The sequence below is a fragment of the Engystomops pustulosus genome, chromosome 6 (assembly GCF_040894005.1).
Source record: "Engystomops pustulosus chromosome 6, aEngPut4.maternal, whole genome shotgun sequence".
In the NCBI taxonomy this organism is placed as follows: domain Eukaryota; kingdom Metazoa; phylum Chordata; class Amphibia; order Anura; family Leptodactylidae; genus Engystomops; species Engystomops pustulosus.
In genome coordinates this window covers 152,784,865-152,812,810 of record NC_092416.1, presented here as the reverse complement: position 1 = coordinate 152,812,810, position 27,946 = coordinate 152,784,865, and the positions used below count along the sequence as shown (strand labels likewise).

At 45.6% G+C, this 27,946-nt stretch overlaps 1 protein-coding gene across 1 annotated transcript; it reads left to right on the top strand.

The window, feature by feature from the left end:
• On the top strand, nt 1-26,487 carry LOC140065984 (olfactory receptor 5G9-like). The gene is made up of 4 exons (XM_072113547.1): nt 1-9; nt 93-202; nt 21,443-21,627; nt 25,559-26,487. Exons 1-4 carry the CDS (start codon nt 1-3, stop codon nt 26,485-26,487), a joined length of 1,233 nt encoding a protein of 410 aa, XP_071969648.1.
• The last annotated feature ends 1,459 nt before the right edge of the window (nt 26,488-27,946 follow it).

Genomic DNA, 27,946 nt, shown 5'->3' with positions numbered 1-27,946 from the left:
ATGGAGGAAGTAGGTTACATAACAAAATCAGTGGAAGAGGCAGTTATTATTGTCATTCCAAAGAAAGACAAAGACCCATGGATATCTTATAGAACTACTTACTACAAGTGTTGGATATTCAATTGGGTGAAGGTTCCGACCTCTCCATCGTGGCACTGGACGCTGTTAAAGCCTTTGACAGGAAGGAGTGGAGATTCTCATGGTCAGTAATGCTAAGATTTGGCCTTGGAGATAAGTTTGTTCGATTAGTTAAGGCAATGTATCAATATCCTATTGCTTGGGTGCAGAAATTGGCACAGTCACAGGTATTCCCACTTTCAAGAGGGACATGATAGTGGTGCACCTTTTCGTTGCTGCTCTTCGTCATCTTCATTGAGCCACTGGAAATTTTTGCAAGGGTTTTGGTGGGGATTGGTGGTGGTGGGAGCGACGGGAAAGGAGATAACATATCCTGTTTTTTTATAAGGGATTCCCCTCTCTCTGTGCCCAGAGTTATGGAATTGGCAATGGAGTTCAGAGCTAATTCAGGTTTAGCTATAAACAGAGATAAATCAATCTGTTTGCTTCTATATGAGAAAGTGGCACAGGTAGGGGGCACCCTTAAAATTTTAATAAGGGGAGAATATTTTAGATATCTTGGAATCCAATTGGCATCAGATGTCGATTTGTGGAGCTGAACAATCTTCCTTTATTGGGAAAAAAATACAAAGAGTGAGGGACTCGACTAATATGCCCTTATTGACTTATTAATATGATTGACTCAGTTACTGTACCCACTTAGTGTGTGCCCTGTTTGGCCAAAATATTTAAGAGCATAGAAGGGATATTGAGATCTGATTTAGGGGGGTAAGATTACTAGATAAAAATAGTCTTTCATGTATAATTCTGTCAAAAAAGGTGGATTAGGGATCCTAGATATTTCTTATATTTTATATCTGCGCAATTGTCTTATTTTGCTATGAGGGGGAAGTGTTTAGCTTATAAGAAACTGCTGTGTCTTACATATAGGAACTTTAAATCAATATGGGAGCTATTAGAAAGTGGTTTGTTAGTTAGGGGGCATCATGCACGTTTTCACAGTTGTATATCGATGAATAGAACCTGGATCACTTAAAAAATTGCTTCAAAATAGAAGGCATACATTATTTTATTCCAAATTGGAACAACAGAAATGATGTAGACTTTAACACAATAACTGATAGATGCTCTTGGGAAAAATTAGGGATTAGATATATTTATCAGATAATTGACAGTGAGGGTAACGCTTCCCAAGAGTTTCTGAATCACATCCCACAGTTACAGGGTATAGGGGTTTTTAGGATTTATCAGCTATATAATTTTATACAAAAGGTGGGTAAAGAAAGACTTGGTTTAGAGATCCACAAATGTGTAGAAAGGTTAAGATTGTGGGGAAGGTAAAAAAAGCAATTTCTAATATATGTAAAAGACTCCTGATAATAAAGGAATATCATAACTTTCCTGCAAAAACAAAAGTGGGAAGGTGATCTGGGAGTCGTAAATGAGGAAACTTGGAAGATAACTTACAAAAATGGATTACTCACAAATAAAGGGATAACACAGAATGTACAAGATGCTTTAGGACAGATTCAGATTATTTGCACTCACTGGCACAAAATTAACAGGGAGGAAAGGGACCTACGAAATAGGTTACTATTTTTAGGATGGTTACCATATATACTCGAGTATAAGCCGACCCAAGTATAAGCCGAGACCCCTAATTTTACCACCAAAAACTGGGAAAACCTATTGACTCGAGTATAAGCCGAGGGTGGAAAATGCATTGGTCACAGACCCAGTCAAGTATATAGCCAGCCAACCCCCTATAATATACATCTTGCCCCCAGTAGTATACAGCCTGCCCCCAGTAGTATACAGCCACCCCAGCCTGCCCTTAGTAGTATACAGCCACCCCAGCCTGCCCCCAGTAGTATACAGCCACCCCAGCCTGCCCCCAGTAGTATACAGCCACCCCAGCCTGCCCCCAGTAGTATACAGCCACCCCAGCCTGCCCCCTAGTAGTATAAAGCATACCCCCAGTATTATACAGCACTGCCCCCAGTAGTATACAGCACTGCCCCCAGTAGTATACAGCACTGCCCCCAGTAGTATACAGTCAGCCCAGAATTAAAAAAAAAAAAAAACTTACTTACTCACCCTCCGGTGGCCCCGATGCGCAGCGCTGCTCCCCCGATGTCATCGCGGCTCCTCTTCTGTCTTCTTCAACATCGTGTTGGGCGCCGCCACTGTTCTCTCCCGTGCGGCGCCTAGTATGACGCGCCGCTGCTGACGTCATACTAGGCGCCGCACGATGTTAAAAAGGACAGAAGACCGTGCGGAAGCAAGAAGAGGAGCCGGGAAGCCAGAAGAGGAGCGCGATGACATCGGGGGAGCAGCTCTGCGCATCAGGGCCACCGGAGGGTGAGTAAATAAGTTTATTTTTTTTTAGTCCATTTTTTATTATTTTTTACATCATTTTTTAAAATTTATCTAATTTTACTTTTTACCTCTTTTAGATTGGTATCTGACAGTCAGCTCTTCTTAAGGGGTGGGGTGTGGATTATATAATATGGAATGTTTTTGTATTGATGTACTTTTTACAATAACAACATTGTAAAACATTTGCTGTTCGATGGTATTGCTTCTATACCTGTTTGTAATATATGAACGTTTAATAAATATTTATTTAATTAAGAAAAGAAGAAAATATCATATAAATCTTATATCTAAAGGCGGGGCTGTATTTAGTGTTGAAATACAAAATACTTTATTATACGTAAATACATTTTCTTAAGAGCAGAATATTTGTGGTGTGTGACATTGTTAGTCATTACTACTAGATCCTTATCTCCGCACCTGTTTCCATGTTAATGCCCAGGCAATTTTTCTTTTTTTTCCCATCATTTCCTCCTAGAAGTTTTAACTTTTAATTTTTTCTGTCACTATAGGTGTATGTGGTCTTGTCTTTTTGGGGAGTGAAATGTAGTTTTTAATAGCACGATTTTAGGTTTCTGCTTATATTGTCGAACCTTAACAACATAATAACCTTTTTTACTTGGTCAATATGCATACAGGAACGTCAAGTGTATTAATGCGCACCATTAACTGAGTAGAGCACTTTTATGATTCATGTTTTACTGTGCGCGCTATTCATTGACTGGAGCAACTTTACAATCAAGCACCTCTCCCTAGCTGTCTTGTGTGTAATGGCATCTGGAGATGTGACACTGCTTTTATACTGCAGTCACGTGCCCAGCCTGATAAATCACAGGTATGCCTACAGTAGACATGATTATGGTTGGTAAGGGACTGCAAGATGCTTGATTGGCTGCTTCAGCTGAACTTGCCCAAATTTTGTATGGATAGGAAATGTGTAAATCAGGTTCACTCATCACTAGAGAAGTAATATGTTGTATGCTAGGTTGGTACTAATTTGGGTGTTAGGACCATCTCTATAAATACAGATAATAATGCACCTATTTTTAATAATCACCTTTTTTCAATTGAAAACAATAAATACAAAAGTTATAAACCAATTTTTGTTACTGAAATAAAAAAGCCCTAAAATAACTTGAGAAATCATTTTCATTCAGTCAATTAATAAAGTGCTTAAACCAAGGACAGTTAATAGTTGAGTATCACCGGGTTCGGAAAATACCGTATTTTTCGGACTATAAGGCGCACAAAAAATCCTTTGATTTTCTCAGAAATCAAAGGTGCGCCTTATAGTCCAGTGCGCCTTATATATGAACAATACTTACACACAACAGCTGCCTTGAACTGTGCACAGGTCTGCCACCTGCTGGTCATTCATCCTTATAATCAGGTGCGCCTTATATATGAACCTAGATGTTTTAGCAAGCATTTATTCATGGTGTGCCTTATACTCCGGTGCGCCTTATAGTCCAAAAAATATTGAAGACTTCTTAGAACAGATACAATTAATCTAGACACACAAATAAAACAACAATAATGTCCGCCCCCAGAGCGGTTGAGGATAATGGGGCTCATTTACTAAGGGTCCGCGGTCCACATTTTTGTCGGTTTTCCAGATGATTTCCGATTAGCGCCGCATTTAACAGGGTTTTTTGGTGCACACGATCGGATTTTGGCGCATTGGCGCTGGCTTTCACGCGACACAAATCAGGCAGCAAGCCGCCTGACTATCCGACAGATTCGAACAACGCCCAGGATTTAATAACGAAAATTGTGTCGCAAGACACGCACTTATAAGCACCGGGAAGAAGAAGGTGAACTCCGGCGGACCTCGGCGGGAAAGCGACAGATGTAGGAAATCAGGCGCACAATGTTGGTGAATCGCGCCGGACTTTATCTTCGTCGGACCGCCCGGATCGGGTAAGTAAATGTGCCTCAATATGTACAATACAACTTTATGGAACAAAATTTTTTTTCATCTTTTTTAGCTAAATGGGTGCGGGCATAATGTGTTGCATAGGACAGAGAAAGGGAAGGACAAAAGGAACACCCTCGATGACATATGCAGACCTGTAAGCCAATGAGCGACCGGCAGGCTTATGTGATGTCACGAAGCCTTATAAAAACAGGTAGCCATTGCCAATCGCGCCATTTCACACTTCATGTGCTGTCTGTAGCGTCTAGCTGGTTGTACTGTACTGTGCTGTAGTGATTTCTGCTCCAATCTCAGGATGTGCGTTTTGGGGAATCTGTGTACCCCAAATAGCAGTTCTTTTTTGTTACTGAAGAGAATAGGAAGAAATCTGTGTCAGATCCACATTGCTTCTGTAGTGATTTCTGCACCTCACCCAGGGTGTGCGTTTTGGGGGATCTGTATACCCAAAATAGCAGTTCTTTTTTGTCACTGAAGCAAACAGGAAGAAATCTGTGTCAGATCCACAAAGTTTCTGTAGTGATTTCTGCTCCTATCCCAGGGTGTGCGTTTAGGGGGATCTGTATATTCCAAATAGCAGTTCTATTTTGTTACTGAAGTGAATAGGAAGAAATCTGTGTCAAATCCACACAGCTTCTGTAGTGATTTCTGCTCCTATATTAGGGTGTTCGTTTTGGGGCATCTGTATAACGCAAATTTCAATAGTTTTTTGTTGCTAATGGTGAGAGCAAGGAATACGTGTCAAATCCACATAGTTAATTAACCACTATGTCAGACAGAAAGGTGGCAGGTGGAGCAGGCAGAGGTGGCAGCACAGTAACGGGATGTCGCAGCAGGGGTGACTCTGTGAGGCCAGAACTGCCGTTGTTATATTGCGGCAGTGTGTTGATTGGTTGACTAGGTCATCCAATTCCTCACACATAACATCTAACAACCCCAGCCAAAAGTCTATGGGTTTGTCAGATACAACATTTAGTTGGCATGGCCCAGGACCAGGTCAGCGGCCCTCAGCTGTCCTCAACCAGCCTCTCTCCTGTTCATTTCCCTCAGCCAGAGATCTACTAGCTGGTCTGGGCTCAGCGCCGCGAGGACAAACTGTTTGGGGACAGTCAGCAGCTGCTTGGCAGTGAAGAGGAGGGGCAGACATCCGCTGCCTTGTGCAGTAGGAGGGAAAGTAGAGATGTGGAGAGTGGCATGGGAGGTTATGTTGCACTTGCAAGTAGGCAGACTGTGCTTATTGAGACCGTTGAGGAGAATAGCAGTGACAGGGAAACACAAATTGATGATGATGTAGCCAATCGCACTTGGGAGCCGGATATAGCAAGGGATTCATCATCGTCAGGCGAAGAGATTGTCAGCTTGCACGTCAGGCAGCGGAGCAGGCAGCAAGTAGCTACTGTGGCCGTGAGTCAGCAGGGTGGCAGCAGTGCGAGGATGGGAGCCAAACGGCCCGGGGTACAAATACTGAGTCGCACATCCAAGTAAGCAGGGGCTCAGCGAGGCAGCGGCGGTAGTAGTCACTCAGTGCAGAGTGTTGGCGGTAAAATCACCTTCTCGGCGGTGTGGCACTTTTTTGTTAAGACACCAGAGGAGCCGAGCGTGTGTAAATCTGCAAGCAAAAAGTGAAGCGTGGCAAAGGAGCTAACGTTGGCAACACGGCCCAGCGTCAACACATGCACCATCACCATCCAATGGCCTGGGAGAAACCGGTCTCAGATGTGGTCCATCCTGCCGCCACAGCAACAGCAGCAGCACCTAGTGGCACACATGCCATTTCAGCCAGTCAAGGCTCCAGCACCTCGGCTGAAGGGAGCTGTTTGTCTTTGACATCATCTCCCGAACCAGATGCTCCTGCTCCTCGCTACTCATGGCGCCAGAAGTCGTTGAGCGAGGTGATTACAAAGAGACAACTGTTTGCATCTAGCCATCCTAAGGTGCAGAAGCTGATCATGCTCCTGTCAAAGTTATTGGTACTGCAGTCCCTCGCTTTCCAAGTTGTGGACTCTGCACCCTTCAGAGAACTAATGGCTTGTGCCAAACTAAGGTGGAGAATTCCAAGCCGAATATTTCTTTTCCAAAAAGGCAGTACCAGCCCTTCACAAATATGTAGAACAGAAGGTGGGCCAGTTTCTTCCAACGTGCATGGCAGCGTGGACTTGTGCAGCTGTAACTACGGTCACGCTGTTCTACACCTCGTTTGCCGGGGCGAATAAAGTCACACTCGGGAGGAACTGCTCTGCGTCATGCAAGAAGAAATCAATGTGTGGCTTTCTCCCCGACAACTGCAAATCGGAACCATGGTGACAGACATGGGAGGAACATGGTGTCCGCGCTGCACCGAGGAGGGATGGTCCATGCACACTGCATGGCGCACGTGTTCAATCTAGTTGTCAACTAAAGATGAGCGAGCACTAAAATGCTTGAGTGCTCGTTACTCGAGTCGAACTTTTTCCAATGCTCGAGTGTTCGTTTCGAATAACGAACCCCATTGAAGTCAATGGGAGACTCGAGCATTTTTCAAGGGGACCAAGGCCCTGCACAGGTAAGCTTGGACAAACACCTGGAAACCTCAGAAAATGATGGAAACAACACGGAAATGGACAGGAAACAGCAGGGGCAGCATGCATGGATGCATCTGACGCTACCTAATCGCACCATTATGCCAAAATTATGGGCAACAGCATGGTGATGACAGAGTGATCGAGTGAGGCGAGATAGCATCTAAAACACACAATAATTGACCCTGACACTATAGGGGACGGCATGCGGAGGCAGCGCCAGCAGCGGCAGGCTAGAGAGTGGCATGGCGACATACCCCAAATGGACTCAGGCTTCAAACCAATTAAAAAAATTCCTTTTGGCGAGGATAACGTGTAGCACTGTACGTATCAGTATTTGGCCTGGTTATGGCGGCAAAGAGGATCCAAAGGAGGTGAGCAAGAAGCGCTGAAATGATTTCCTATATGAACAAAAGGTTGACGGTATATTTAGTCGATAACACAGCATGGGGGCGACAGAGTGACCGAGTTCCATAACGTATCTGGTGAAACACCCGAAAAATGAGCCTGACACAGCTTGTTTGCTAAGGGGACGACATGTGGAGGCAGCTATGGAGACGATTTTTGGAGGCAGCTATGGAGACAACATGTGGAGGGTGCTATGGAGACAACGTGTGGTGGCAGCTATGGAGACAAGGGGGGAAGCCGCTGTGGAGACGAAGTGTGGAGGCTGCTATGAAGACAACGTGTGGAGGCAGCTATGGAGACGGCGTGTGGAGGATGCTATGGAGACGACGTGTGGGAGCATGTGGGGGGGGGCATGGACTCAGTCATACAGCTTTGCATCCATTTTCAAAATGAGGGACCCATAAAAAACACCAGAACATCACAGCCGGTAAAACACCCGAAAATGTAGCCTGACACAGCTCTTTGCTAAGGGGACGATGTGCTGTATTTCCTCTTGCGCTCCAGCATCTGGGGTATAGACAGTTGAACGCTGCACATGGAGACATTGGTGGACACTGTGGAGGATCGTGGAGGTGAAATGGACAGGAAACAGCAGGGGCAGCATGCATGGATGCCTCTGAGGCTGCCTAATCGCACCATTATGCCAAAATTATGGACAACAGCATGGCGATGACAGAGTGACCGAGTGGCCTGGTTATGGCGGCAGAGAGGAACCAAAAGAGGTGAGCAAGAAGCGCTGAAATGACTTCCTATGTGAACAAAAGGTTGACGGTATATTTAGTCGATAACACAGCATGGTGGCGACATAGTGACCAAGTTCCATAACGTATCTGGTGAGACACCCGAAAAATGAGCCTGACACAGCTCGTTTGCTAAGGGGACAGCTATGGAGACGACTTTTGGAGGCAGCTATGGAGACAACGTGTGGAGGCAGCTATGGAGACGATGTGTGGAGGCTGTTATGGAGACAACGTGTGGAGGCAGCTATGGAGACGGCATGTGGAGACAATGGGGATGATTATGGCACCCTAGGTGAACGTAAGGAGGTGAGAAAAGAGGAGTGAACAGATAGATCTTAGAAGTAAAAGGTTATAGGTTGTGGGTTGAAGGTTGCTGCAGTTCAAACTATGTTAGTTGGATCTTGTGATGAAGCTGGTGGTCCGCTGCCAGGCGAGCTTTCGCCTGTCCAAGCCCCTGCCTCTCGGCTCCTCCCCACCCAAAATGGGCCTGGGGGCCAGAAGCGTTTACTTTGAAAAAATTATAATTTTCAAAGCAGGCGGGGTCGTTTGAATATTTCATCTAGGAATAATGGAATAGCATAGCGGTTCAATTTTTTTAATTTTTTCGGAAATGGTTCCATGATTAAGAGCGACAGTATGGGGCATCCATATTGCGCTGCTATGATTGAAACTTCAGGTCTCCAGCATGGCGACGACAGGTGGGCCGATTTCCATTATGTATCTGGTGAAACACCCGAAAATTCTGCCTGACATAGCTTGTTTGCTAAGGGGACGATGTATGGAGGCAGTAAGGTAGTAGTAGATTAAAGGTGCTGCAGTTAAAACGATGTTAGTTGGATCTTGTGATGGAGCTGGCGGTCCGCTGACAGGCGAGCTTTCGCCTGTCCAAGCCCCTGCCTCTCGGCTCCTCCCCACCCAAAATGGGCCTGGGGGCCAGAAGCGTTTACTTTGAAAAAATTATCATTTTCAAAGCAGGCGGGGGCTACAAACAGCATTTCTAAAAACCTTTTGTATAAGATCAAGTGTAGTACTGTTCTTATAAGTAATTGGCCTGGTTATGGCGGGGGAGGGGAACGTAAACAGATGCGCAAGTAGCGCTGAAATAATATCGGTCATTGATAAAAGTTTGTCAGTATATTTTGTGGATAACAAATTGGCGACAAAGTTAACAAGTTTGATGTGGAAGCCGTTAAAACAACCCAAAATTTTGCCGGACACAGCTCGTTTGCTAAGGGGACGATGTATGAAGGTAGCTATGTGGACGACTTTTGGAGGCAGCTTGGAGACGACGTGTGGAGATAGCAATGGAGACGATGTGTGTAGGTAGCAGTGGAGACAACGTGTGGAGGCAGCAATAGAGACAACGTGTGGAGGCAGCTATAAAGAAGAAGTGTGAAGGCTGCTATAAATACGATGTGTGGAGGCTGCTATGGAGACAATTACATTTGGATAGTGCCTGTATGTGGCAGTCCAAAAAAGTTTTCAAATCAGAGGAGCAGGTAGGTGGCCCTCCAGAAAAATTAAATAGATAGAGTACCTGTATGTGGCAGTCCAAAACAGTTTTCAAAACAGAGGAGCGAGTAGGTGGCCCTCCAGAAAAATTAAATAGATAGAGTGCCTGTATGTGGAAGTCCAAAAAAGTTTTCAAAACAGAGGAGCCCTCCAGAAAAATTAAATACATAGAGTGCCTGCATGTGGCACTCCCAAAAATTGTTTAAAAAAGAGGACCGGGTATGTGGCAGTCCAAAAAAGTTTTCAAAACAGAGGTGGCCCTCCAGAAAAATTAAATACATAGATTGCCTGCATGTGGTACTCCCAAAAATTGTTTAAAACAGAGGACCGGGTAGGTGGCCCTCCAGAAAAATTAAATAGATAGAGTACTATAGCTAGAGCCAGTTGGCCCTGGCAAAAAATAGCCAGTTGTCTCTGCTTCAGTATACAAAGAGGAGGAGAAGGAGGAGAATGAGGAGGAGTGCATACATGAGAATTATTCAGGTTGAGCTGCTTTCACCTGGTGGAGAATGGAAATCATGAGAAATCCAGAAATTCATCTTGATAAGCGTCAGCCTGTCAGCGCTGTCAGTCGACAGGCGTGTACGCTTATCAGTGATGATGCCACCAGCTGCACTGAAAATCCGCTGTGACAACACGCTGGCGGCAGGGCAGGCAAGAACCTCCAAGGCGTACAGCGCCAGTTCGGGCTACATTTCCAGCTTTGAAACCCAGTAGTTGTAGGGAGCTGTGTGATCATTTAGGACAATGGTATGGTCAGCTACATACTCCCTTACCATCTTTCTGTAAAGATCACCCCTACTCTGCGGAGACTGGGGACAGGTGACAGTGTCTTGCTGGGGTGACATAAAACTTACAAAGGCCTTGCAAAGCCCCTACCCCTGCCAGAGCTGGACAAGCTGCCTGCTCGCCTACTCTCCCTCGCTACTTGTTTCGCAGAAGTACGCCCTCTGCCGCTCGCGCTGTCAGAAGGGAAATACTGTTTGAGCTTGTGCACCAGGGCCTGCTGGTATTCATGCACTCTCACACTCCTTTCCTCTACAGGGATGAGAGTGGAAAGATTTTGCTTGTACCGTGGGTCCAGGAGAGTGAATACCCAGCAGTCGTTGCTGGAATAAATTCTTTGAACACTTGGGTCACGGGATAGGCAGCCTAGCATGAAATCTGCCATATGCGCCAGAGTCCCAACGCGCAAGAATTCACTCCTCTCACTGGCCTGACTCTCCATTTCCTCCTCCTCCAACTCCTCTTCTTCTGCCCATACACGCTGAACAGTTAACGACTGAGCAATGGTCCCCTCTTCTGTCTCGCCAACATTCTCCTGCTCTTCCTCCTCGTCCTCCTCCACCTCCTCTGATACGCGCTGAGAAACAGACCGGAGGGTGCTTTGGCTATCAACAAGGGAATCTTCTTCCCCTGTCTCTTGTGACGAGCGCAATGCTTCCGACTTCATGCTGACCAGAGAGTTTTTCAACAGGCCAAGCAGCGGGATGGTGAGGCTGATGATGGCGGCATCACCACTGACCATCTGTGTTGACTCCTCAAAGTTACTCAGCACCTGACAGATATCAGACATCCACGTCCATTCCTCATTGTAGACTTGAGGAAGCTGACTGACCTGACTAGCAGTTCTGGTGGAAGTTGAGATCTGGCAGTCTACAATCGCTCTGCACTGCTGGTAAACTCTGGATAACATGGTTAATGTTGAATTCCACCTCGTGGGCACGTCGCTCAACAGTCGGTGAGCGGGCAGTTGGAAACCACCCTGAGAGTCTTTAGGAACCGCTGAACTATGAGATTTAACACATGGGCCAGGCATGGCACATGTGTCAGTCTGCCAAGTTGCAGAGCCGCCACCAGGTTACGGCCGTTGTCACACACAACCATGCCTAGCTTCAGGTTCAGCGGTGCCAGCCACAGATCGGTCTGCGCCATGATGCCTGTAATAGCTCTTGGGCGGTGTGCCTTTTATCGCCTAGGCTCAGCAGTTTGAGCACCACCTGCTGTCGCTTAGCGACGGCACTGCTGCTGTGCCTAGAGCTACTGACTGATGGCGCCATGCCCGCGGATGGTAATTCGGAGGAGGAGGTGGAGGAGGGGTGGGAGGAGGAGGAGGCATAGTAGGCCTGAGAGACCCTGACCGAGGTAGGCCCCGCAATCCTCGGCGTCGGCAGTATATGAGCAGCCCCAGGGTCAGACTCGGTCCCTGCCTCCACCAAGTTAACCCAATGTGCCGTCAGCGATATATAGTGGCCCTTCCCGGCAGCACTCGTCCTCGTGTCCGTGGTTAGGTGGACCTTGTCAGAAGCGGCGTTGGTCAGGGCACGGATGATGTTGTCTGACACGTGCTGGTGCAGGGCTGGGATGGCACATCAGGAAAAGTGGTGGCGGCTGGGGACCGAATACCGAGGGGCGGCCACCACCATGAGGTTGTGAAAGGCCTTGGTCTCTACTAGCCTATAGGGCAGCATCTCCAGGCTGAGTAATTTGGAGATGTGGATGTTGAGGGCTTGGGATTGTGTGGGTGGGTGGAACTGTATTTCCTCTTGCGCTCCAGTGTCTGTGGTATAGACACCTGCACATGGAGACATTGGTGGACACTGTGGAGGATCGTGGAGGCAAAGGTGTGGTTTTCGTGCGGGAGGTGTTTGTGCCGGGGTCCTGGGCAGGGGGCTGACTAGCAGAGGCAGCAAATGACACAGGGGAAGGAGCAGTGGTGGGCCTGGCCGGAGGTGAACGGCCTTGGTTCCATTGAGTGGGGTTTTTTAGCAATCATATGCCTGCGCATACTGGTGGTGGTTAAGCTAGTAGTGGTGGAACCCCTGCTGATCCTGGTGTGGCACAGGTTTCACACCACAGTCCGTCGGTCATCCCTCTGCACGGGAGCTTCACTACGTGAAATATTTGGCGCCGATGCACCAGCTCTGGCCCCACCACTGCCTCTTCCAACCTGTTCTGGTATAGGACTCGCCTCCATCTCACAAGCACTGTCTTCACCCGGCCTATCAACCCAGCTTGGGTCTGTCACCTCATCATCCTCCAATCCCTCAGTCTGCTCCCCCCTCAAACTTCCTGCCCTGACAACTTAACCACTGTCTGACAACCGTGTCTCCTCATCGTCCGACACCTCTTTACACACTTCTTCCACTACGTCAAGAAGGTCATCATGACCCACAGACTGCGACCGGGGGAAAACCTGGGCAACGGGAAAGAGCTCAGCAGCAACCTGACAAGTGGTTTGTGACTCTGGGAAGGGTCCAGAAAACAGTTCCTCAGAGTATGCCGTCTCAAATGCCAAATTTTCCTGGGAGGTGGCAGACTGGGGGGAAGGAGGTTGAGGTGGAGGAGCTGGAGGAGTGCTCACTTGGGTAACATGGGTGGACTGCGTGGAAGACTGACTGGTGGACAAATGGCTAGAAGCATTGTCCGCAATCCACGACATCACCTGTTTGCACTGTTCTGGCCTCAACAGTGCTCTACCACAAGTCCCAGTAACTTGAGACATGAAGCTAGGGAATGTAGCTCTTCGGCGTTCCCCTGCTCCCTCATCAGCAGGTGGTGTCTCACCCCGCCCAGGTCCACGGCCTTTGATCCCTGCAGTAATTGGACACCAACGCCCTCCTCCTCTACCCCTAGCCCTCGGGTTCAACATTTTCAAAATTAAAGTCTATTAAATAGACAAAACAGAAAAATATAAACTGTAATTTTTTTTAAACTTTTTTTTGTGTTTTTTTGTTTTTTTTGTGTTTTTTTTTATAGAACAAAACGTGCAGAAGAAATCAGACAGCAACCACAGAAGATGATTGCTATGGCTAGTTTCTAACCTTCACTGACAGCACACAAAAGGATTTTGTGCTGTGACTTTAACTTTTGAAAAACGCTAATGTAGCCCTAACAAGGGCTGTTGGGTTCTTGGAGAATCACTCCTGCCTAACAGTAAGGTTCTTGGAGAATCACTCCTGCCTAACAGTAAGGTTCTTGTAGAATCACTCCTGCCTAATAGTCTACACCCTAACGCTATCCCTGACCAGCAGCAGCTCTCTCCCTAACGGCATCCAGACAGAGAATGATCCGAGCAGTGCGGGCAGGGGCCAGTCTTGTCACCTGATCAGGCCAGCCAACCACTACTATCGACATGTAAGTGTACCACGTGATGCTGGGTGTACTGCAGAGTCTCCTGGCTTGTGATTGGCTCTGTTTCTGGCCTGCAAAAATCTAAACTCAGCGAGATGACATTTTATCGAGCGGGCGAAATACTCGTCCGAGCTAATGCTCGTTCGAGCATTAGCATACCCGAAACTGCTCAGTGCTCAGTATTTCGCCCGCTCAAGAGAATGTCATCTCGCTGCGTTTAGATTTTTGCTGGCCAGAAACAGAGTATGTTCGCTCATCTCTATTGTCAACAGGTTCCTGACATTCTAAGACATTCTAAAAATGGCCAGAACACTGTGCACACACTTCAGCCATTCTTACAAAACCAAGCACACCCTCCTCAAGTTGCAGCGGCAGAACGGCTACCCCCAGCACAGGCTGATATGCAATGTTTCTACCCGTTGGAATTCCAGCCTCCAAATATTAGACTGTCTGTATGAACAGAGAAAAGCCATTAATTATTTTTTGATGATGCAAGCCGACAGGAGTACTCCCCTGTGTAACACTGGCAGCTCATGCGTGACACCTGCCGTTTGCTCAGACTCTTTGAAGAGGCCACATTATTTGTCAGTCGCCAGGACTGCGGGATGAATAACGTCATTCCACTGCTTCATGTCCTGGAACAGATGCTGCAAAATCTGTCTGGTCAGGGCACTGGAGAAGTGGCGACTACATCTCATGGCCACATGAGTCCGGTGGGGGCTGAACTGGAGGAGGAGGAGCAGGACATTGGAGCATAAGCATAGTCTGGTGAAATTAGTGGCTTTGCTACTCAGGTGACAGGAGAGGAGGAGCAGGAGCATCTGGAGGAGGTAGAAGACGAGGCAGATGACCCAGAAGCACCGTGGCAGTATACAGTGGAGATGGAGTCCGGGAGTCCCTCAGAGTCACTTGTGCAGATGTCCCACAGCCTGCTTCTTTGCCTAACTAGTGACAGCCTAATAGTCAACATCCGGCATAGGGATGACTTTTGGCTCTCCACCCTCTTGGACCCTCGCTGCCAGTCAAAAATGGGTGCCTTTTTTCCATCTGCCAAGCAGGAGGAATGACTGGCATACTATAGAGATATATTGTATAGACTTTTGGCCGATGCCTATGTGCGCCATTGTCCATCTTCTGTCAGGTCTGACTAGGGGATTCCTGGCAGTCATCGCTCATGTACTACTGCCACGGCTGCTGTGGGAAGATTGAGGGGGGTAGGAGCAATAGCAGCTCCATCAGCAGCAGCTTACGTCTGGAGTCCTTAATGAGCAGCTTCCTTCACCCATCTAGTGAGGAAGGTAGCCGCCATCAGCAGCAGCAGCAGGACATGGAGCAGATCCGGTGCCAGTAGGTGGTGGCCTACTTGGACAGCACTCTACCACCCCAGGTAGAGTATCCCCTGGACTACTGGGCAGCCAAACTTGAAGTGTGGCTGCAACTTGCAGAGTTTGCATTAGAGAAGCTGTCCTGCCTGGCCAGTAGTGTGGCATCAGAGCTGGTGTTCAGTGCGGCGGGGACCATCGTTACCCCAAGGAGAACCCGTAATATGGACAGACTGTCCTTTGTCAAGATGAATCAGGTGTGGATCGGCCAGGATTTCAACACATCAATGCCTTATTCATCAGATTGGATCAGCCATGACGCCTCCCCCAAATATTGAGAAATGAGTCTGGATTCTAACTACTTGCCTCAGCCACTATTATGATGCTGCCACTAGCCTAATGCTACACATCTGCTGCCAGTTAATCCATCGGCCTCCCACCATCTTTACCAGGGACTGAAATTGTCACCCACCTGCAAACTCTGTCATTGTACCATTTTCTGACCTCCTGCTGCTGCTGGTACCTCCTTGCTCTATCATTGTGCCACACTGTGGCCTACCATGTTGCTGCCACCTCCAGAATATGTCATTGTGCCACTCTCTGACCTCCTGCTGCTGCCACTGCCGCCTCCACGCTCTAACATTTTGCCACACTGTGGCCTACCATGTTGCTGCCACTTCCAGAATTTGTCATTGTGCCACTCTCTGACCTCCTGCTGCTGCTGCTGTCACTGCCTCCTCCGCGCTCTAACATTGTGCCACACTGTGGCCTACCATGTTGCTGCCACTTCCAGAATTTGTCATTGTGCCACTCTCTGACCTCCTGCTGCTGCTGCCACTGCCGCCTCCACGCTCTAACATTGTGCCACACTGTGGCTTACCATGTTGCTACCACCTCCAGAATTTGTTATTGTGCCACTCTCTGACCTCCTGCTGCTGCTGCCACTGCCGCCTCCACGCTCTAACATTGTGCCACACTGTGGCTTACTATGTTGCTGCCACCTAAAGAATTTGTCATCGTGCCACTCTCTAACATCATGCTGGTGCTGCTGCTACTTGCCACTGCCACCTTTGAAATTCTTTTTTGGCAAAGACATAATATTTTCAGGGAAATTGTAATGGATGATGCATGTGGCGTCTTTAATCTTCAAATTTAAATTAACAATTTCAACTTCACATTCATTTCAAACTTTCATGCTGCTGCCAACTGACCACTGTCTCCCTGGAACACTATGGGGGTCATTTACTAAGGGCCTGAATCACTATTTTTCGTCGGGTTACCCGAATATTACCAATTTGCGCCGTCTTTCCCTGAATTGCCCCAGGTTTTTGGTGCATCGGCATGCATGCGACAGAAATCGGGGGGCGTGGCCGTCGGGAAACCCGAAAAAAAAAATGTGTCGCTTGACACACTCTTACCTGCACCCAGGATAGGATTGTGAACTCCGACGAACTCCAGTGGACTTCAGCGCAGCAGAGACACCTGGTGGACATCGGGCGCACTACCTTAGTGAATCCCGTCCGGACCCGAATCAGCGTCGGAGAACCCGCCGCTGGATCGCGACTGAACCGGGTAAGTAAATGTGTCCCTTTGTGATTTCCATAAAGCTGTTTTCACCCTCCACCACTCTATGACGTTGCCACTATGTTTGGTTTTCTCCTTCATTTTATCCTTCAGAAGTAATGAAAAGCTTCAGGATTGAAAGCCAAAAGCAGGAGTGGATACAGAACACAGAGGACATGCAAATATCCCATTTATTGGTCATCTCTGTTCTGGATCAACTCCTGTTTGTTTTTTGGCTTTAGCAATACAGATGGATTATTGACCGATTGAAAGCGGACACTGACGGATGTAAAGAAGGGCAAAATGATCAGTGACGTTAGTGCAAAATTACTACTGACATCCTCTGCACTCTTTTGGGGGGTTTCTACATGTATCTGCATTTAACAGAACAGGTTCTGTCGTAATCTACGGAATCATCTAATGTCAGTGTAAAAAGATTGCACTCCTTGATGTTACAGTGGGATCTTGGTCCTCAGCTCAGTCCTTTCAAGCTGGCACAGACGTTACCTTGTCAGGCTGCGTTCCAGCTTCACTTATTTGGTGAAGTTGGCCGCTGTAAGTGCCCATGGAATTGAAGAGTGAAGCGATTCTAAGAGTGGCGGCTGTCATGTGCGTGTCATACTAAAACACAACTTTGGGGCAGATTTACTTACCCGGTCCTGTCGCGATCCCGCGGTGGGTTGTCCGACGAGGATTCCGGTCCGGCGCGATTCACTAAGCTTGTGCTCCCAAGTTCCTGCATCCGTCGCTTCCACGCCGAGGTCCGCCGGGGTTCACCTTCTTCTTCCCGGTGCATGTAAGTGCGTGTCTTGCGACACATTTTTATTTGTTAAATCTCGCGTGTTGTCCGAATCCGTCAGGTTGTCGATTTCTGTTGCATGCAAGCCGGCGCCGATGCACCAAAATCCGATCGCATGCGCCAAAATCCCTGGGCAATTCACTGCAAAATGGAAATCGTTGGAAAACCCGACAAAAATGCGTCCTACGGACCTTTAGTAAATGAGCCCCATTTGAAGACCAACCACACTCCCTATGCATATTTGAGCAAGGCACAACATTCTACAACACCCTACAGGCTCTCTGCAGCCAGGAAATACCTGTTTTTTAACGTGATTCGTCATGATTTGATTCGGGTCGAAACAAACATTTTTGAAAAAATTTGGCGAATCGGGTCAAATCGAATGTCAACAAATTCGCCCATCTCTAGTTGTATTTTTCCATAATTCAATAAATATTTTAATATTTTAACTATAGTGTCAATCTGATCTAATTGGGATTGGGTTTGTGTAGTAAAAAGAGCACGGCGTCATCCACACCTAATTTGTCACTGTAAATCCCTATCCTGTGGCTTCCATTCTTATAGGCACAACATACATTATTGTGCTACACATTACATTCAGAGGGGCAACATATTCACAGGCAAAGGCTCAACAGGTCAAAGTACGCTATGGGGCTTATTTACTAAGGATCCACAGCTGCAATCTCGGCGGATTTTCCAACGTTTTCGGGTTTTGTGCGTCTGTGACAGATATTTAACAGGGGATTGTGTCGCACATGATCGGTTTTTTGTCGGTTTTTGTTACCGAAATTGGGGGGGGGGGCGGCCGTCGGACGCTCCAACTGATTCGGAGTGCAGGATCTAGCATTCAAATTGTGTCGCAAGACAATGCACTTACATGCACCAGGAAGAAGAAGGTGAACTCTGTCGGACCTGAGTGGGCAAGCGACACATCTTAGTGAATCGCGGCAGAGTGCATGATCGTCGGACAATGTGCTTTTTTGTGAACTGCTCCAGACGGGTAAGTAAATGTGCCCCTATAAGTCTGGTGGAAATGACATTTTCCATTTCATGTGATGTTTTAAATGTCCACAAAAGTTTCTTGCATTATTTAATGTACAGTATTAAATGTCAATATAAACTTCTAAAGTTTGCTTAAAGTTTCCAGGGAAGTTTTAGGTCAATGAGAATAGAAACTCTCCCCTGATACTCCCAGCACAAAGCAAGAACACATAAAAGGTGATACCACTGATAATGTGCTGCTGCTGTGACCTGCAGTCAGAGGGTAAGTACTAGACATCATTCTTTATAGATTTGTAATTTCTTATGTATATTTATTCCTGAGGTTTTGTCAGCAGACCTGCCAGTCTTTCATAATGTTCTCTTTTTTAAAGGATAAGAACACTTTTGTAGCATTTTTAAGCAATGTTTCTTTAATCAATTTGTTGCCCTTTTGTCTTTTTCAGTCAGTTTGCTTATACATTGTAGTATGTACAGAATGACAAAACGGTAATATCACTTTCAGTAGAGGCAGGATTGGGAGCACATTGATCTAGAGTACATTTTACACTTTTAACAAGCAACACTTTTGCAACATGTATAGAAAAATGTATACTTGCAATATTTTTTACATACATTTGTTGCTCTTTTGTCTTATGCAGTCTGCATGGTTTCTCATACAATGTAATATGTAAGTAATGATTCTTTATTTGCTGACATAGTAAAACTACTTTAATTATTTAAGTGGAAAGTGAGACCATGGCATGCCCTTAACAAGAGGCAGTTTTGGGATCTCATTGACCTAGATTATGTTTTCCAACTCTTAAGATGTGTTTGCAGTGCTCTACAATCTTAATAAGCAGCAAAGTCCCCTAATTTGAGAGATTGATGCTTCTTCCCTTTTTTCCTTATTTGCTAATTTAACAAATATAACTTTTTTTTATTCCCTTTACTTTCTTTTACACTGTAGTGTATTATGCAGGAAAGGTCCTACTTAGGGGGTCATTGTTATGCCCCTGACGACTTACTAGAACTCAGAAAGCATACTGTGGGGATGGGTGGTGAATAAGGAACAGGGGCTCAACATTTAATGTGACATCAAAGAGTTTACATGGACAGGATGTTCAGCTCTGGTTATTGGCAGTGTAGCAAATGGGCATCTGCATAGTACTACAGGGTTTTACTGCAGATAAATGCTGGATTCATATGAGGTTATTGAGCTTCATCTGACTGATACATCCCTATATGATCATTAATAGTTTTATAATGTCTGGTCTTTGCACATTACCCTTTTTTCTGTTTTTTTACAAACATTTTGATATTTCAATATTCCATCATATATGTTCATTTACTGCTGTGCACAATGGAAATATTATTTTTCCTGTCTAGAAAAATAAACCATTGATGTGCCCCCTCCTTCCCGGATGGTATATACATGTGTGATTTTACCAAATATCCCATAACCAATAAAGACACTAGTTGGTGCAGGACCCGGATAGATTCACACATACAGATCCTCTCCTGGCACTTTGCTCTGGTTATTCATGTTGGCAAATGCTACCAGCATCAGGCACCAAAACAGAGCAGCATGAGAGTACCCAGGTACAGTAAGTACTTGAAAGTAAGTAAAGTACAGTAAGTACACACCATCCTATGTCCTCTCCTGCTCTGGGTGTCATCCTGCTCAAGTTCCTGAATCCTGCGCATACAATAAGCATTACAATGTAGTGCAGAGTGGCACAAAGATCTGAGAAGAATGTTGAAAGTGGCACAGAGAGGAAAACAGATACCTGAGTGAAGTTGGCCCCCCACCTTGTTCAAATCAAACAAAATTGGTGTAAACGTTTGTGCTATGTCGTTTGTGCTGGTTTGTGCAGCAGAAATCTTCATTTGTGCCGCTATCGTTTTTAAAATTTTTATGAATGTTTCCAGAGGTCATTAGAGGTCAACCAGCCCCCCCCCACATTGCCCAAATCAAACAAATCGTACAATTCTGCTACATTTGTGCTGGGTTGTGCTGCTCAAATGTTTGTTTGTGCTGTTTTTGTTTTGAATATATGAACAAAAAATTAAAGTTCAAAACTTCAACCAGCCCCCCCACATTAACCGAATCAAACAAAACTGGTGCCAAACGTTAGTGCTTCATTTGTGCTGGTTTGTGCAGCAAAAATTTTAATTTATGATGCTATCATTTTTAAGGTATGTTCAGGTGTTTGAGGTGTTTAGGATGAACTGGTAAAAAGCAAACCTAGTGACACTTCCCTGGCTTGATCACCAGGGGGAGCTAGAAAACACATTGTACTTTGGAAGAAATGAACTCTGAAGACCTCTGCAAAAAAGTATTAATATATTAAATATGATAGCGGCACAAATGAAAATTTCTGCTGCACAAACCAGCACAAACGTAGCACAAACGTTTGACACCAATTTTGTTTGATTTGAATAAGGTGGGGGGACCAACTTCACTCAGAACAGAGGGGAATACTTTTTTTGTGCTTCGGGGTCTCCAATGTTATTATCATCTGCTGTTGGGTCTCCAATATTATTATCATCTGCAATGGGTTCTCCAATATTATTATCTGCCCTAGGGTCTCTATTATGAGTGGAAAAAAAGTGTCTCCATTATTATTATCTGCTCTGGGTGGTCTCCATAATTCATGTTGGCTATGTGCTTTATTATTATGCTCTGGGGTCTCCATTATTAGTATCTGCTCTGGGGGTCTCCATTATTATTGTCTGCCCTAGGGTCTATATTATTTCTTGTATGTATTTATGGTCAGTTCTGGGTACTGAATTATTATTTATTGATTAGATTAGGGTCTTTATTAGTTACTGTCTGAATGTAGTAGTTGGTTTCTGTATTGGTAATTTATGATGCACAGTGGTATATACAATTTCAGCGAGACCACCCAAAATGAGACCTTTATAGTGCAATCTCTTCCTGTAACCATAAATTGTGTAGGTTATTTTCCACTTGTACATATGCAACATAACCATCAGTACACAGTTAAAGCCAGGGTTCTCCTTGTTTATAACCACAGCTGCAATCTTGAAGCACTGGCTGTGCTTGCACAACTGCACAGGATTTTTACTTTGTCCAGCTACATACGGTACCAATGTGCTCAGTGGGTGGAATCTGAGCAGCCTTTGGGTCCGTTTCTAGAGACCAAGAATTTCTGTGTGACGGAGGCCTTTGACTGGGTTGTCTGGAACATGTTTTTGAAAGGTATGTGCCAAATCTCCCCACCTAGCCAGCTCTTTGCATCTTGATACCAGTGAATAGAATATATGCAGACATAAATATAGAGGTGTGTTTATTTAGCTGTGAATATGATCTGCTGACCTTTCATTGTCAAGCCTGGACACAATTCCACAAAGTCATCTCACGATGCTTCAAGCTACAAAATTCATATAGGTGTAAGGGGTGTGCACACATCGCTTTCTGGCCCCATAATAAAGGGGCTTGAGACAGATAACAGTGTCCTTAAGTGTATTCAGGGGCGGACTGGGGAGCCTATAAAACCAATGAAATCGATCCTGGGGACCCACCTACCTTTACATGTAAATGCTACATATATAGAATGTGTTTTCATTGCGTTTTGAAAGGCATAGCAAAAGCATGAGGTAAAATGTATCACAAAACACATCCGTATTAATGATAGTAAAAACATGCATGTATTTTGAGATGCGTTTTGCAATTTATTTTAAAACACAAGCAAACACATAATGTGATCAATCATCTCTGCCTCTTATAAGGCCCCTCTCATTACCCCTCATATTGTGGCCTCCTCTCAATCCCCCTCATATTGTGGACCCTGATTTTCCCCTCATATTGTGGGCCCTCATGTTCCCAACATTTTGTGACCTCTCACTTCCCACTCATTTCCTTGCCTTTCATGTTCCCCTCATATTGTGGCCCCTCATCTCCAACTGATATTGTGACCTCTCTCAATTCCCCTCATATTGTGGTCTCCTCTCATTCCCGCCTAACATTGTGACCATCCATCTCCCACTCATATCGCGGCCCCTTATCTCCCCCTCATATTGTGGCCTCATCTCCCCCGTATATTGTGCCTCCTCTCATCTCCTCCTTATATTGTGGATTATCTAATTTAACCTTTATATTGTGGCTTCTCTCATCACCCCCTCATATTGTGGCCCCTCTCATTCCCACCTCATATTGTACCCCCTAATCTCCTCTTCATATTCTGGTCCCTCATCTCCCCCTCATATCTCCCCCTCATATTGTGGCCTCCTCTCATCTCCCCCACATATTATGGCCTCCTCTCATCTCCTCCTTATATTGTGGCCTCCCCTCATCTCCTCCTTATATTGTGGCTTCTCTCATTTCCCCTTTATATTGTGGCTTCTCTCATTTCTTCCTCATTTTGTGGCTTCTTCATTCCCGCCTCATATTGTGACACCTCACCTCCCTCTCATATTGTGACCTCTCTCATTTGCCCCTCATATTTTAACCTCTTAACCCCCTCATATTGTAGTCCCTCATCTCCCTCTCATATTGTGGCCACCTCTCATCCCCCTCCTCATATTGTGGTCTCCTCTCCTGCTTACATTATAGCTTCATATCCTTCTCATATTGTTGCTTCTCTCATGTCCTCCTCATATTGTGGCCCCTCTAATCTCCCCTCATATTGTGGCCCCTCATCTCCCCTCATATTGTGGCCCCTCATCTCCCCCTAATAATATGTACCCTCATCTCCCCCTCATATTGTGGCCCCTCATCTTCCCCTCATGTTGTGACATCTCTCATTCCCCCTTATATTGTGGCCTCTGCCCATTCCTGCCTCATATTTTGATCTCTAATCTCTCCCTCATATTGTAGTTCCTAATCTCCCCCTCATATTGTGGCCCCTCATCTCTCCTTCATATTGTGGCCTCCTCTCATCCCCCTCCTCATATTGTGGCCTCCTCTCCTGCTCACATTGTAGCTTCTCTCATTTCCCCCTCATATTGTGGCTTCTCTCATATCCCCCTCATGTTGTTGCCCCAGTCATTCTCCCCTGATATTGTGACCTCTCTCATTCCCCCCTCATATTGTGGCCTCCTCTCATTCTCCCTTCATATTGTGGCCTTCTCTCATTCTCCCCTCATATTGTCACCTTTCATCTCCCCTCATATTGTAGCTTCTCATCGCCCTCTCATATTGTGACCTCTTACCTCCACCTCATAGTGTGGCCCCTCATCTCTCCCTTATTTTGTGGATCCTCTCATCACCTCCTCATACTGTGGCCTCCTCTCATCTTCTCCTCATATTGTGACTTCTTACTTCCTCCTCAAATTGTGGCCCCTCATCTCCCCCTCATAGTGTATGCCCTCATCTCCTCCTCATATTGTGTATCCTGATCTCCCTTTCATATTGTGGCCCCTCATCTAACCCTGTTATTGTGACTTCTTATCTCCTCCTCATATTATGGCCCCTCTCATCTTCCCCTCATTTTGTGCATTCTCTTAACTCATCCCCCCCATATTGTGGCTTCTCTAATCTCCCCTCATATTGTGGCCACTGTAATTCCCCTCAATATTGTGGCTCTTCTCAGTTCCCCTCATATTGTGGCCTCCTTTCACTGTTCCCTCATATTGTGACCTCTCCTCTCCCACTCATGCCGTGACCTCTCTCATTCCCCCCTCATATTGTGGCCTCCACTCATTCCCCCTCATATTGTGGCCTCCTTTCACTGTTCCCTCATATTGTGACCTCTCCTCTCCCACTCATGCTGTGACCTCTCTCACCCCCCCCCTTCATATTGTGGCCTCTGATCTCCCCCTCATATTGTGGTTCCTCATCTCCCTTTCATTTTGTGCCCCCTCATCTCCGCCTCATATTGTGGCCTCCTCTCATCTCCCGCTCATATTGTGTCCACCTCTTATCTCCACCTTATATTATGGACTCTCATTTCCTCCTCATATTGTTACTTCTCTCATCTCCCCTTGATATTGTGTCCTCTCATTTCCTCCTCATACTGTGGTTCCTCATCTCTACATATTTTGGCCCCTCAACTAATTTTCATATTGTGGCCTCTCATCTGCTCCTAATATTGTGTCCCATCTCATCTCTCCCTTATAATGTAGCCCCCTCTCATTTGACCCATATTTTGGATCTTCTGATACCACCATAATGTGAGCCCCCTCTTATATCCATTGCATAATGTGGGCCCCCTCTCATATCCCCCTATAATGTGGGCCCTCTCTCACATCCCCCCATTATGTAGGCTCCCTCTCATATCCCCGTAAATTATGGGCCCCCTCTCATATCCCACCATATTGTGGGTTCCCTTTTGTACCCTCACATATTGTGGGCCCTCTCTCATATCCCTCCATATTGCCCACCTCCTCTTATGCCTCCCTCCATATTGTGGACCCTCTCTTATACTCCCCATATTGTGGCCCACCTCCTTGTCCTGTTTTTCATGTTTCAAATGAATTTAAAATAAATAAACACGCTTACTCTCCTGTCCCCTTTCCCCAGCAGCTCTCCTCATACTGATGCCGGCAGATGATGGCATCTTCACTCCGCCTCTGCCTCCCTCACACCTACAGGAGAACAGTAATGATGCAGAGAGCTAATAGCAATATGCACCATCCTGTTATTCAACTCTAGCTGTCCGGACACAGATAGAGTTTGAGTCCCACCATAGTCAGCGGGGCGGGGCTAATAGGCGGTCATGATCATGATGATGGTCATCATCAACAACTACATCGGTCCGACCCTGAGTGTAATTGTTAATCATGACCACCTTTACTAGCTACAGTTTATGGACCTGATGAAAACTTCAACAGGATACAAAGTGACCAATTCTCAGACAATGTTTTGTACAGTATAGAAGATATACATCTGTGTTTTGCTTGTATCAAATTGCAAAGTGTACTACGTCTCAGGATGTACCAGAAAAATTTACTCCAGTTAAAAGCTTAGGAAGATTTGAAAGGTTACATAGGCCTGTTTTGTGGTATAATCAGTATTAAATGTATTGGGATGTAACATCCATGATCTTCAGGATGCTCCTCACCCACCCTCTTAAAAACTGTTTTGCAAGTTTTGGGATTGTCAAAAAAACCCTGATAAACAGATAATAAATGTTCCCCTTGTGTCTTTACTCAAACTAGATTGAACTTCCCTTTTATGTTTCAAACTAAAGGTCTTTATAATCAAGTGTCTACAATGAACCAAACAAGAGTGACCGAATTCATTCTATTGGGTTTCGGAAACCTCCACAGCTTCAGTATTCTACTCTTCATTCTTTTCTTGACCATCTTTTTTTTAACAGTTGTGGGAAACCTTCTCATCATCATCCTAATTTCCACCAATGTCCGGCTACAGACCCCCATGTATTACTTCCTCTGTCATCTTTCCTCCTGTGATCTTGTCATTTCTACAACCATTGTCCCCAACATGCTCAATGCCATTCTTCTGGGAGGGAAAATAATTACTTTTTTTGAATGCATCTCTCAATTATACTTCTATAGTGGCACAATCATTACTGAATGTTTTCTTCTGTCAGTGATGTCCTATGATAGATACTTGGCCATCTGCAACCCCCTAAGGTATTCCAGTATCATGGATATGAAGTACCAGATATATCTTTCAGTAGGACCATGGTTGATGGGTTTTACTGTCAATTTGTCAGCAGTTGTCCCTATAGGAAACTTTGATTATTGTCATGACAATATCATTGACCATTTCTACTGTAGCGTTCTTCCTCTGCAGAAGCTTTCCTGCTCAGACACTTCTACTGTAGAACTTGAAGTCTTTCTCTTTGCTTTGCCATTATTTATTATTCCCTGTAGTTTTATCATTGTATCCTATGTGCATATCTTCAGCACTATAATGAAGATACCATCTACCACTGGCAAACACAAAGCCTTTTCTACCTGCAGTTCTCATCTTACTGTTGTGGGGGCATTTTATGGGACATTAACAGCTAAATATATGATCCCATCTAAAGGAGCGTCAATGCTCATGAATAAGATTGTTTCCTTACTACACACTGTTTTTACTCCTCTGTTCAACCCTATAATTTATAGTCTCAGAAACCAGGACATAAAGACATCAATGAAATTGTTTTGAGCCCATAATGAAAAGTTTTATTAACTAAAATATTTTTGTTTATTAAAAATATATTTGTTTTCTTTGTCAATAATGTTCATTTAAATGTGTGTTTTGTTTGCCACAACAACTATGTGTGGATCCTTTACCGTATTAAACTATGCTATTTATTGTGTTAGGCTTAATAGAAGATAAAATCATTGTTTAAAGCATAACCATCATTTGAAAAAAATGTTTATATTGTGTATGGGAGGATGTAGTGAACATTTTTCTAATACACTTTATTAACAAATTCGGCTTTGTTTGTAAAAAAAAATCAAGCTACTCCCTCCCATAGAGATAGATATTCCACCTGTACAGTGTGTGTCTATGGAGGCTGCATGAGCTCATCGAATCTCCCTGTGTTTGGTTAAACAACTCTGGTAGAAATGATCACAAATTATGCTCAAAGCATACTGCATCCAGGAAGAGAGCAGAAAGGGTTAACACCCACAGCTGTGAAGAAAACAGGAGAGAAGAGAGAGATCTGTCTTCAATCCTGAAGACAGATTTGCCCTAGCAACATAGAAGTAACATTGTAACTAGGGGCCACTTTACAGCCTGTTACTTTACAAACTAAGGCTACATGCACACTGCCGTGTGCCCGCCGCACCGTAGCACAGCGGGCACACGGCAGCGCGGGGAGAGGAGGAGGAGGTGAGCGCAGCTCACCCCCGCCCCTCTCCATAGCGATATATGGCCGCGGCGCCGTAATACGGGAAAAGATAGGACAGGTCCTATCTTTTCCCGGGCTACGGAGCGGTACGGTGCCGTACGTGTGCTTCCCCGTACCGCTCCCGTAGGGCGCCGTGAGCCCATAGAAGTGTATAGGGTACGTATATCGGCCGTATATAAGTCCCCCATACTGTAGTGTGAATGTTGCCTAATAATTTGTTAATGAAGTATATTAGAAAAATGTTCACAACTGACCCTCTCCAAAATATCAAAAATCATCTGAAATGAAGGTTACTCATTTCATATACCGTATATTCCGGCGTATAAGACAACTTTTGAAGACAGAAAAATCTTCTGTCTTCTCTGGGGTCGTCTTATACGCCGGTAATCCCGACCGCCCGCCGTGTATTCACGGCGGTGGTCGGGTCGCGCTGCATGGAGAGGGCTCACGGGCTGAGCCCTCTCCATAGCCGGTAAGTCTTTGCTGCAAATAGCAAAGGCTTACCGGTAACACCCGCGATCGGTGCTAGCACCGTCTTCTTTCTTCTGCTGGGCGCCGCCATGCTTTTCCCCGGGGCGGCGCCTAGTATGACGTCAGCAGCGGCGCGTCATACTAGGCACTTGCCGGGGAAGATCAATGGCGGCGCCCAGCAGAAGAAAGAAGACAGCGTGGAACACTGAAGACGAGCCGTGCGGACATGGGGGGAGCAGCGCAGCACATCGGGGCCACCGGAGGGTGAGTATATAAGTTTATTTTTTTTTTTAA

Coding starts and splice junctions, on each gene's coding strand:
- LOC140065984 (XM_072113547.1), top strand. Junction 203..21,442: donor AAGGAGTGGAGATTCTCATG/GTCAGTAATGCT, acceptor TTATAACCACAG/CTGCAATCTTGAAGCACTGG. Junction 21,628..25,558: donor CTGGAACATGTTTTTGAAAG/GTATGTGCCAAA, acceptor TTCAAACTAAAG/GTCTTTATAATCAAGTGTCT.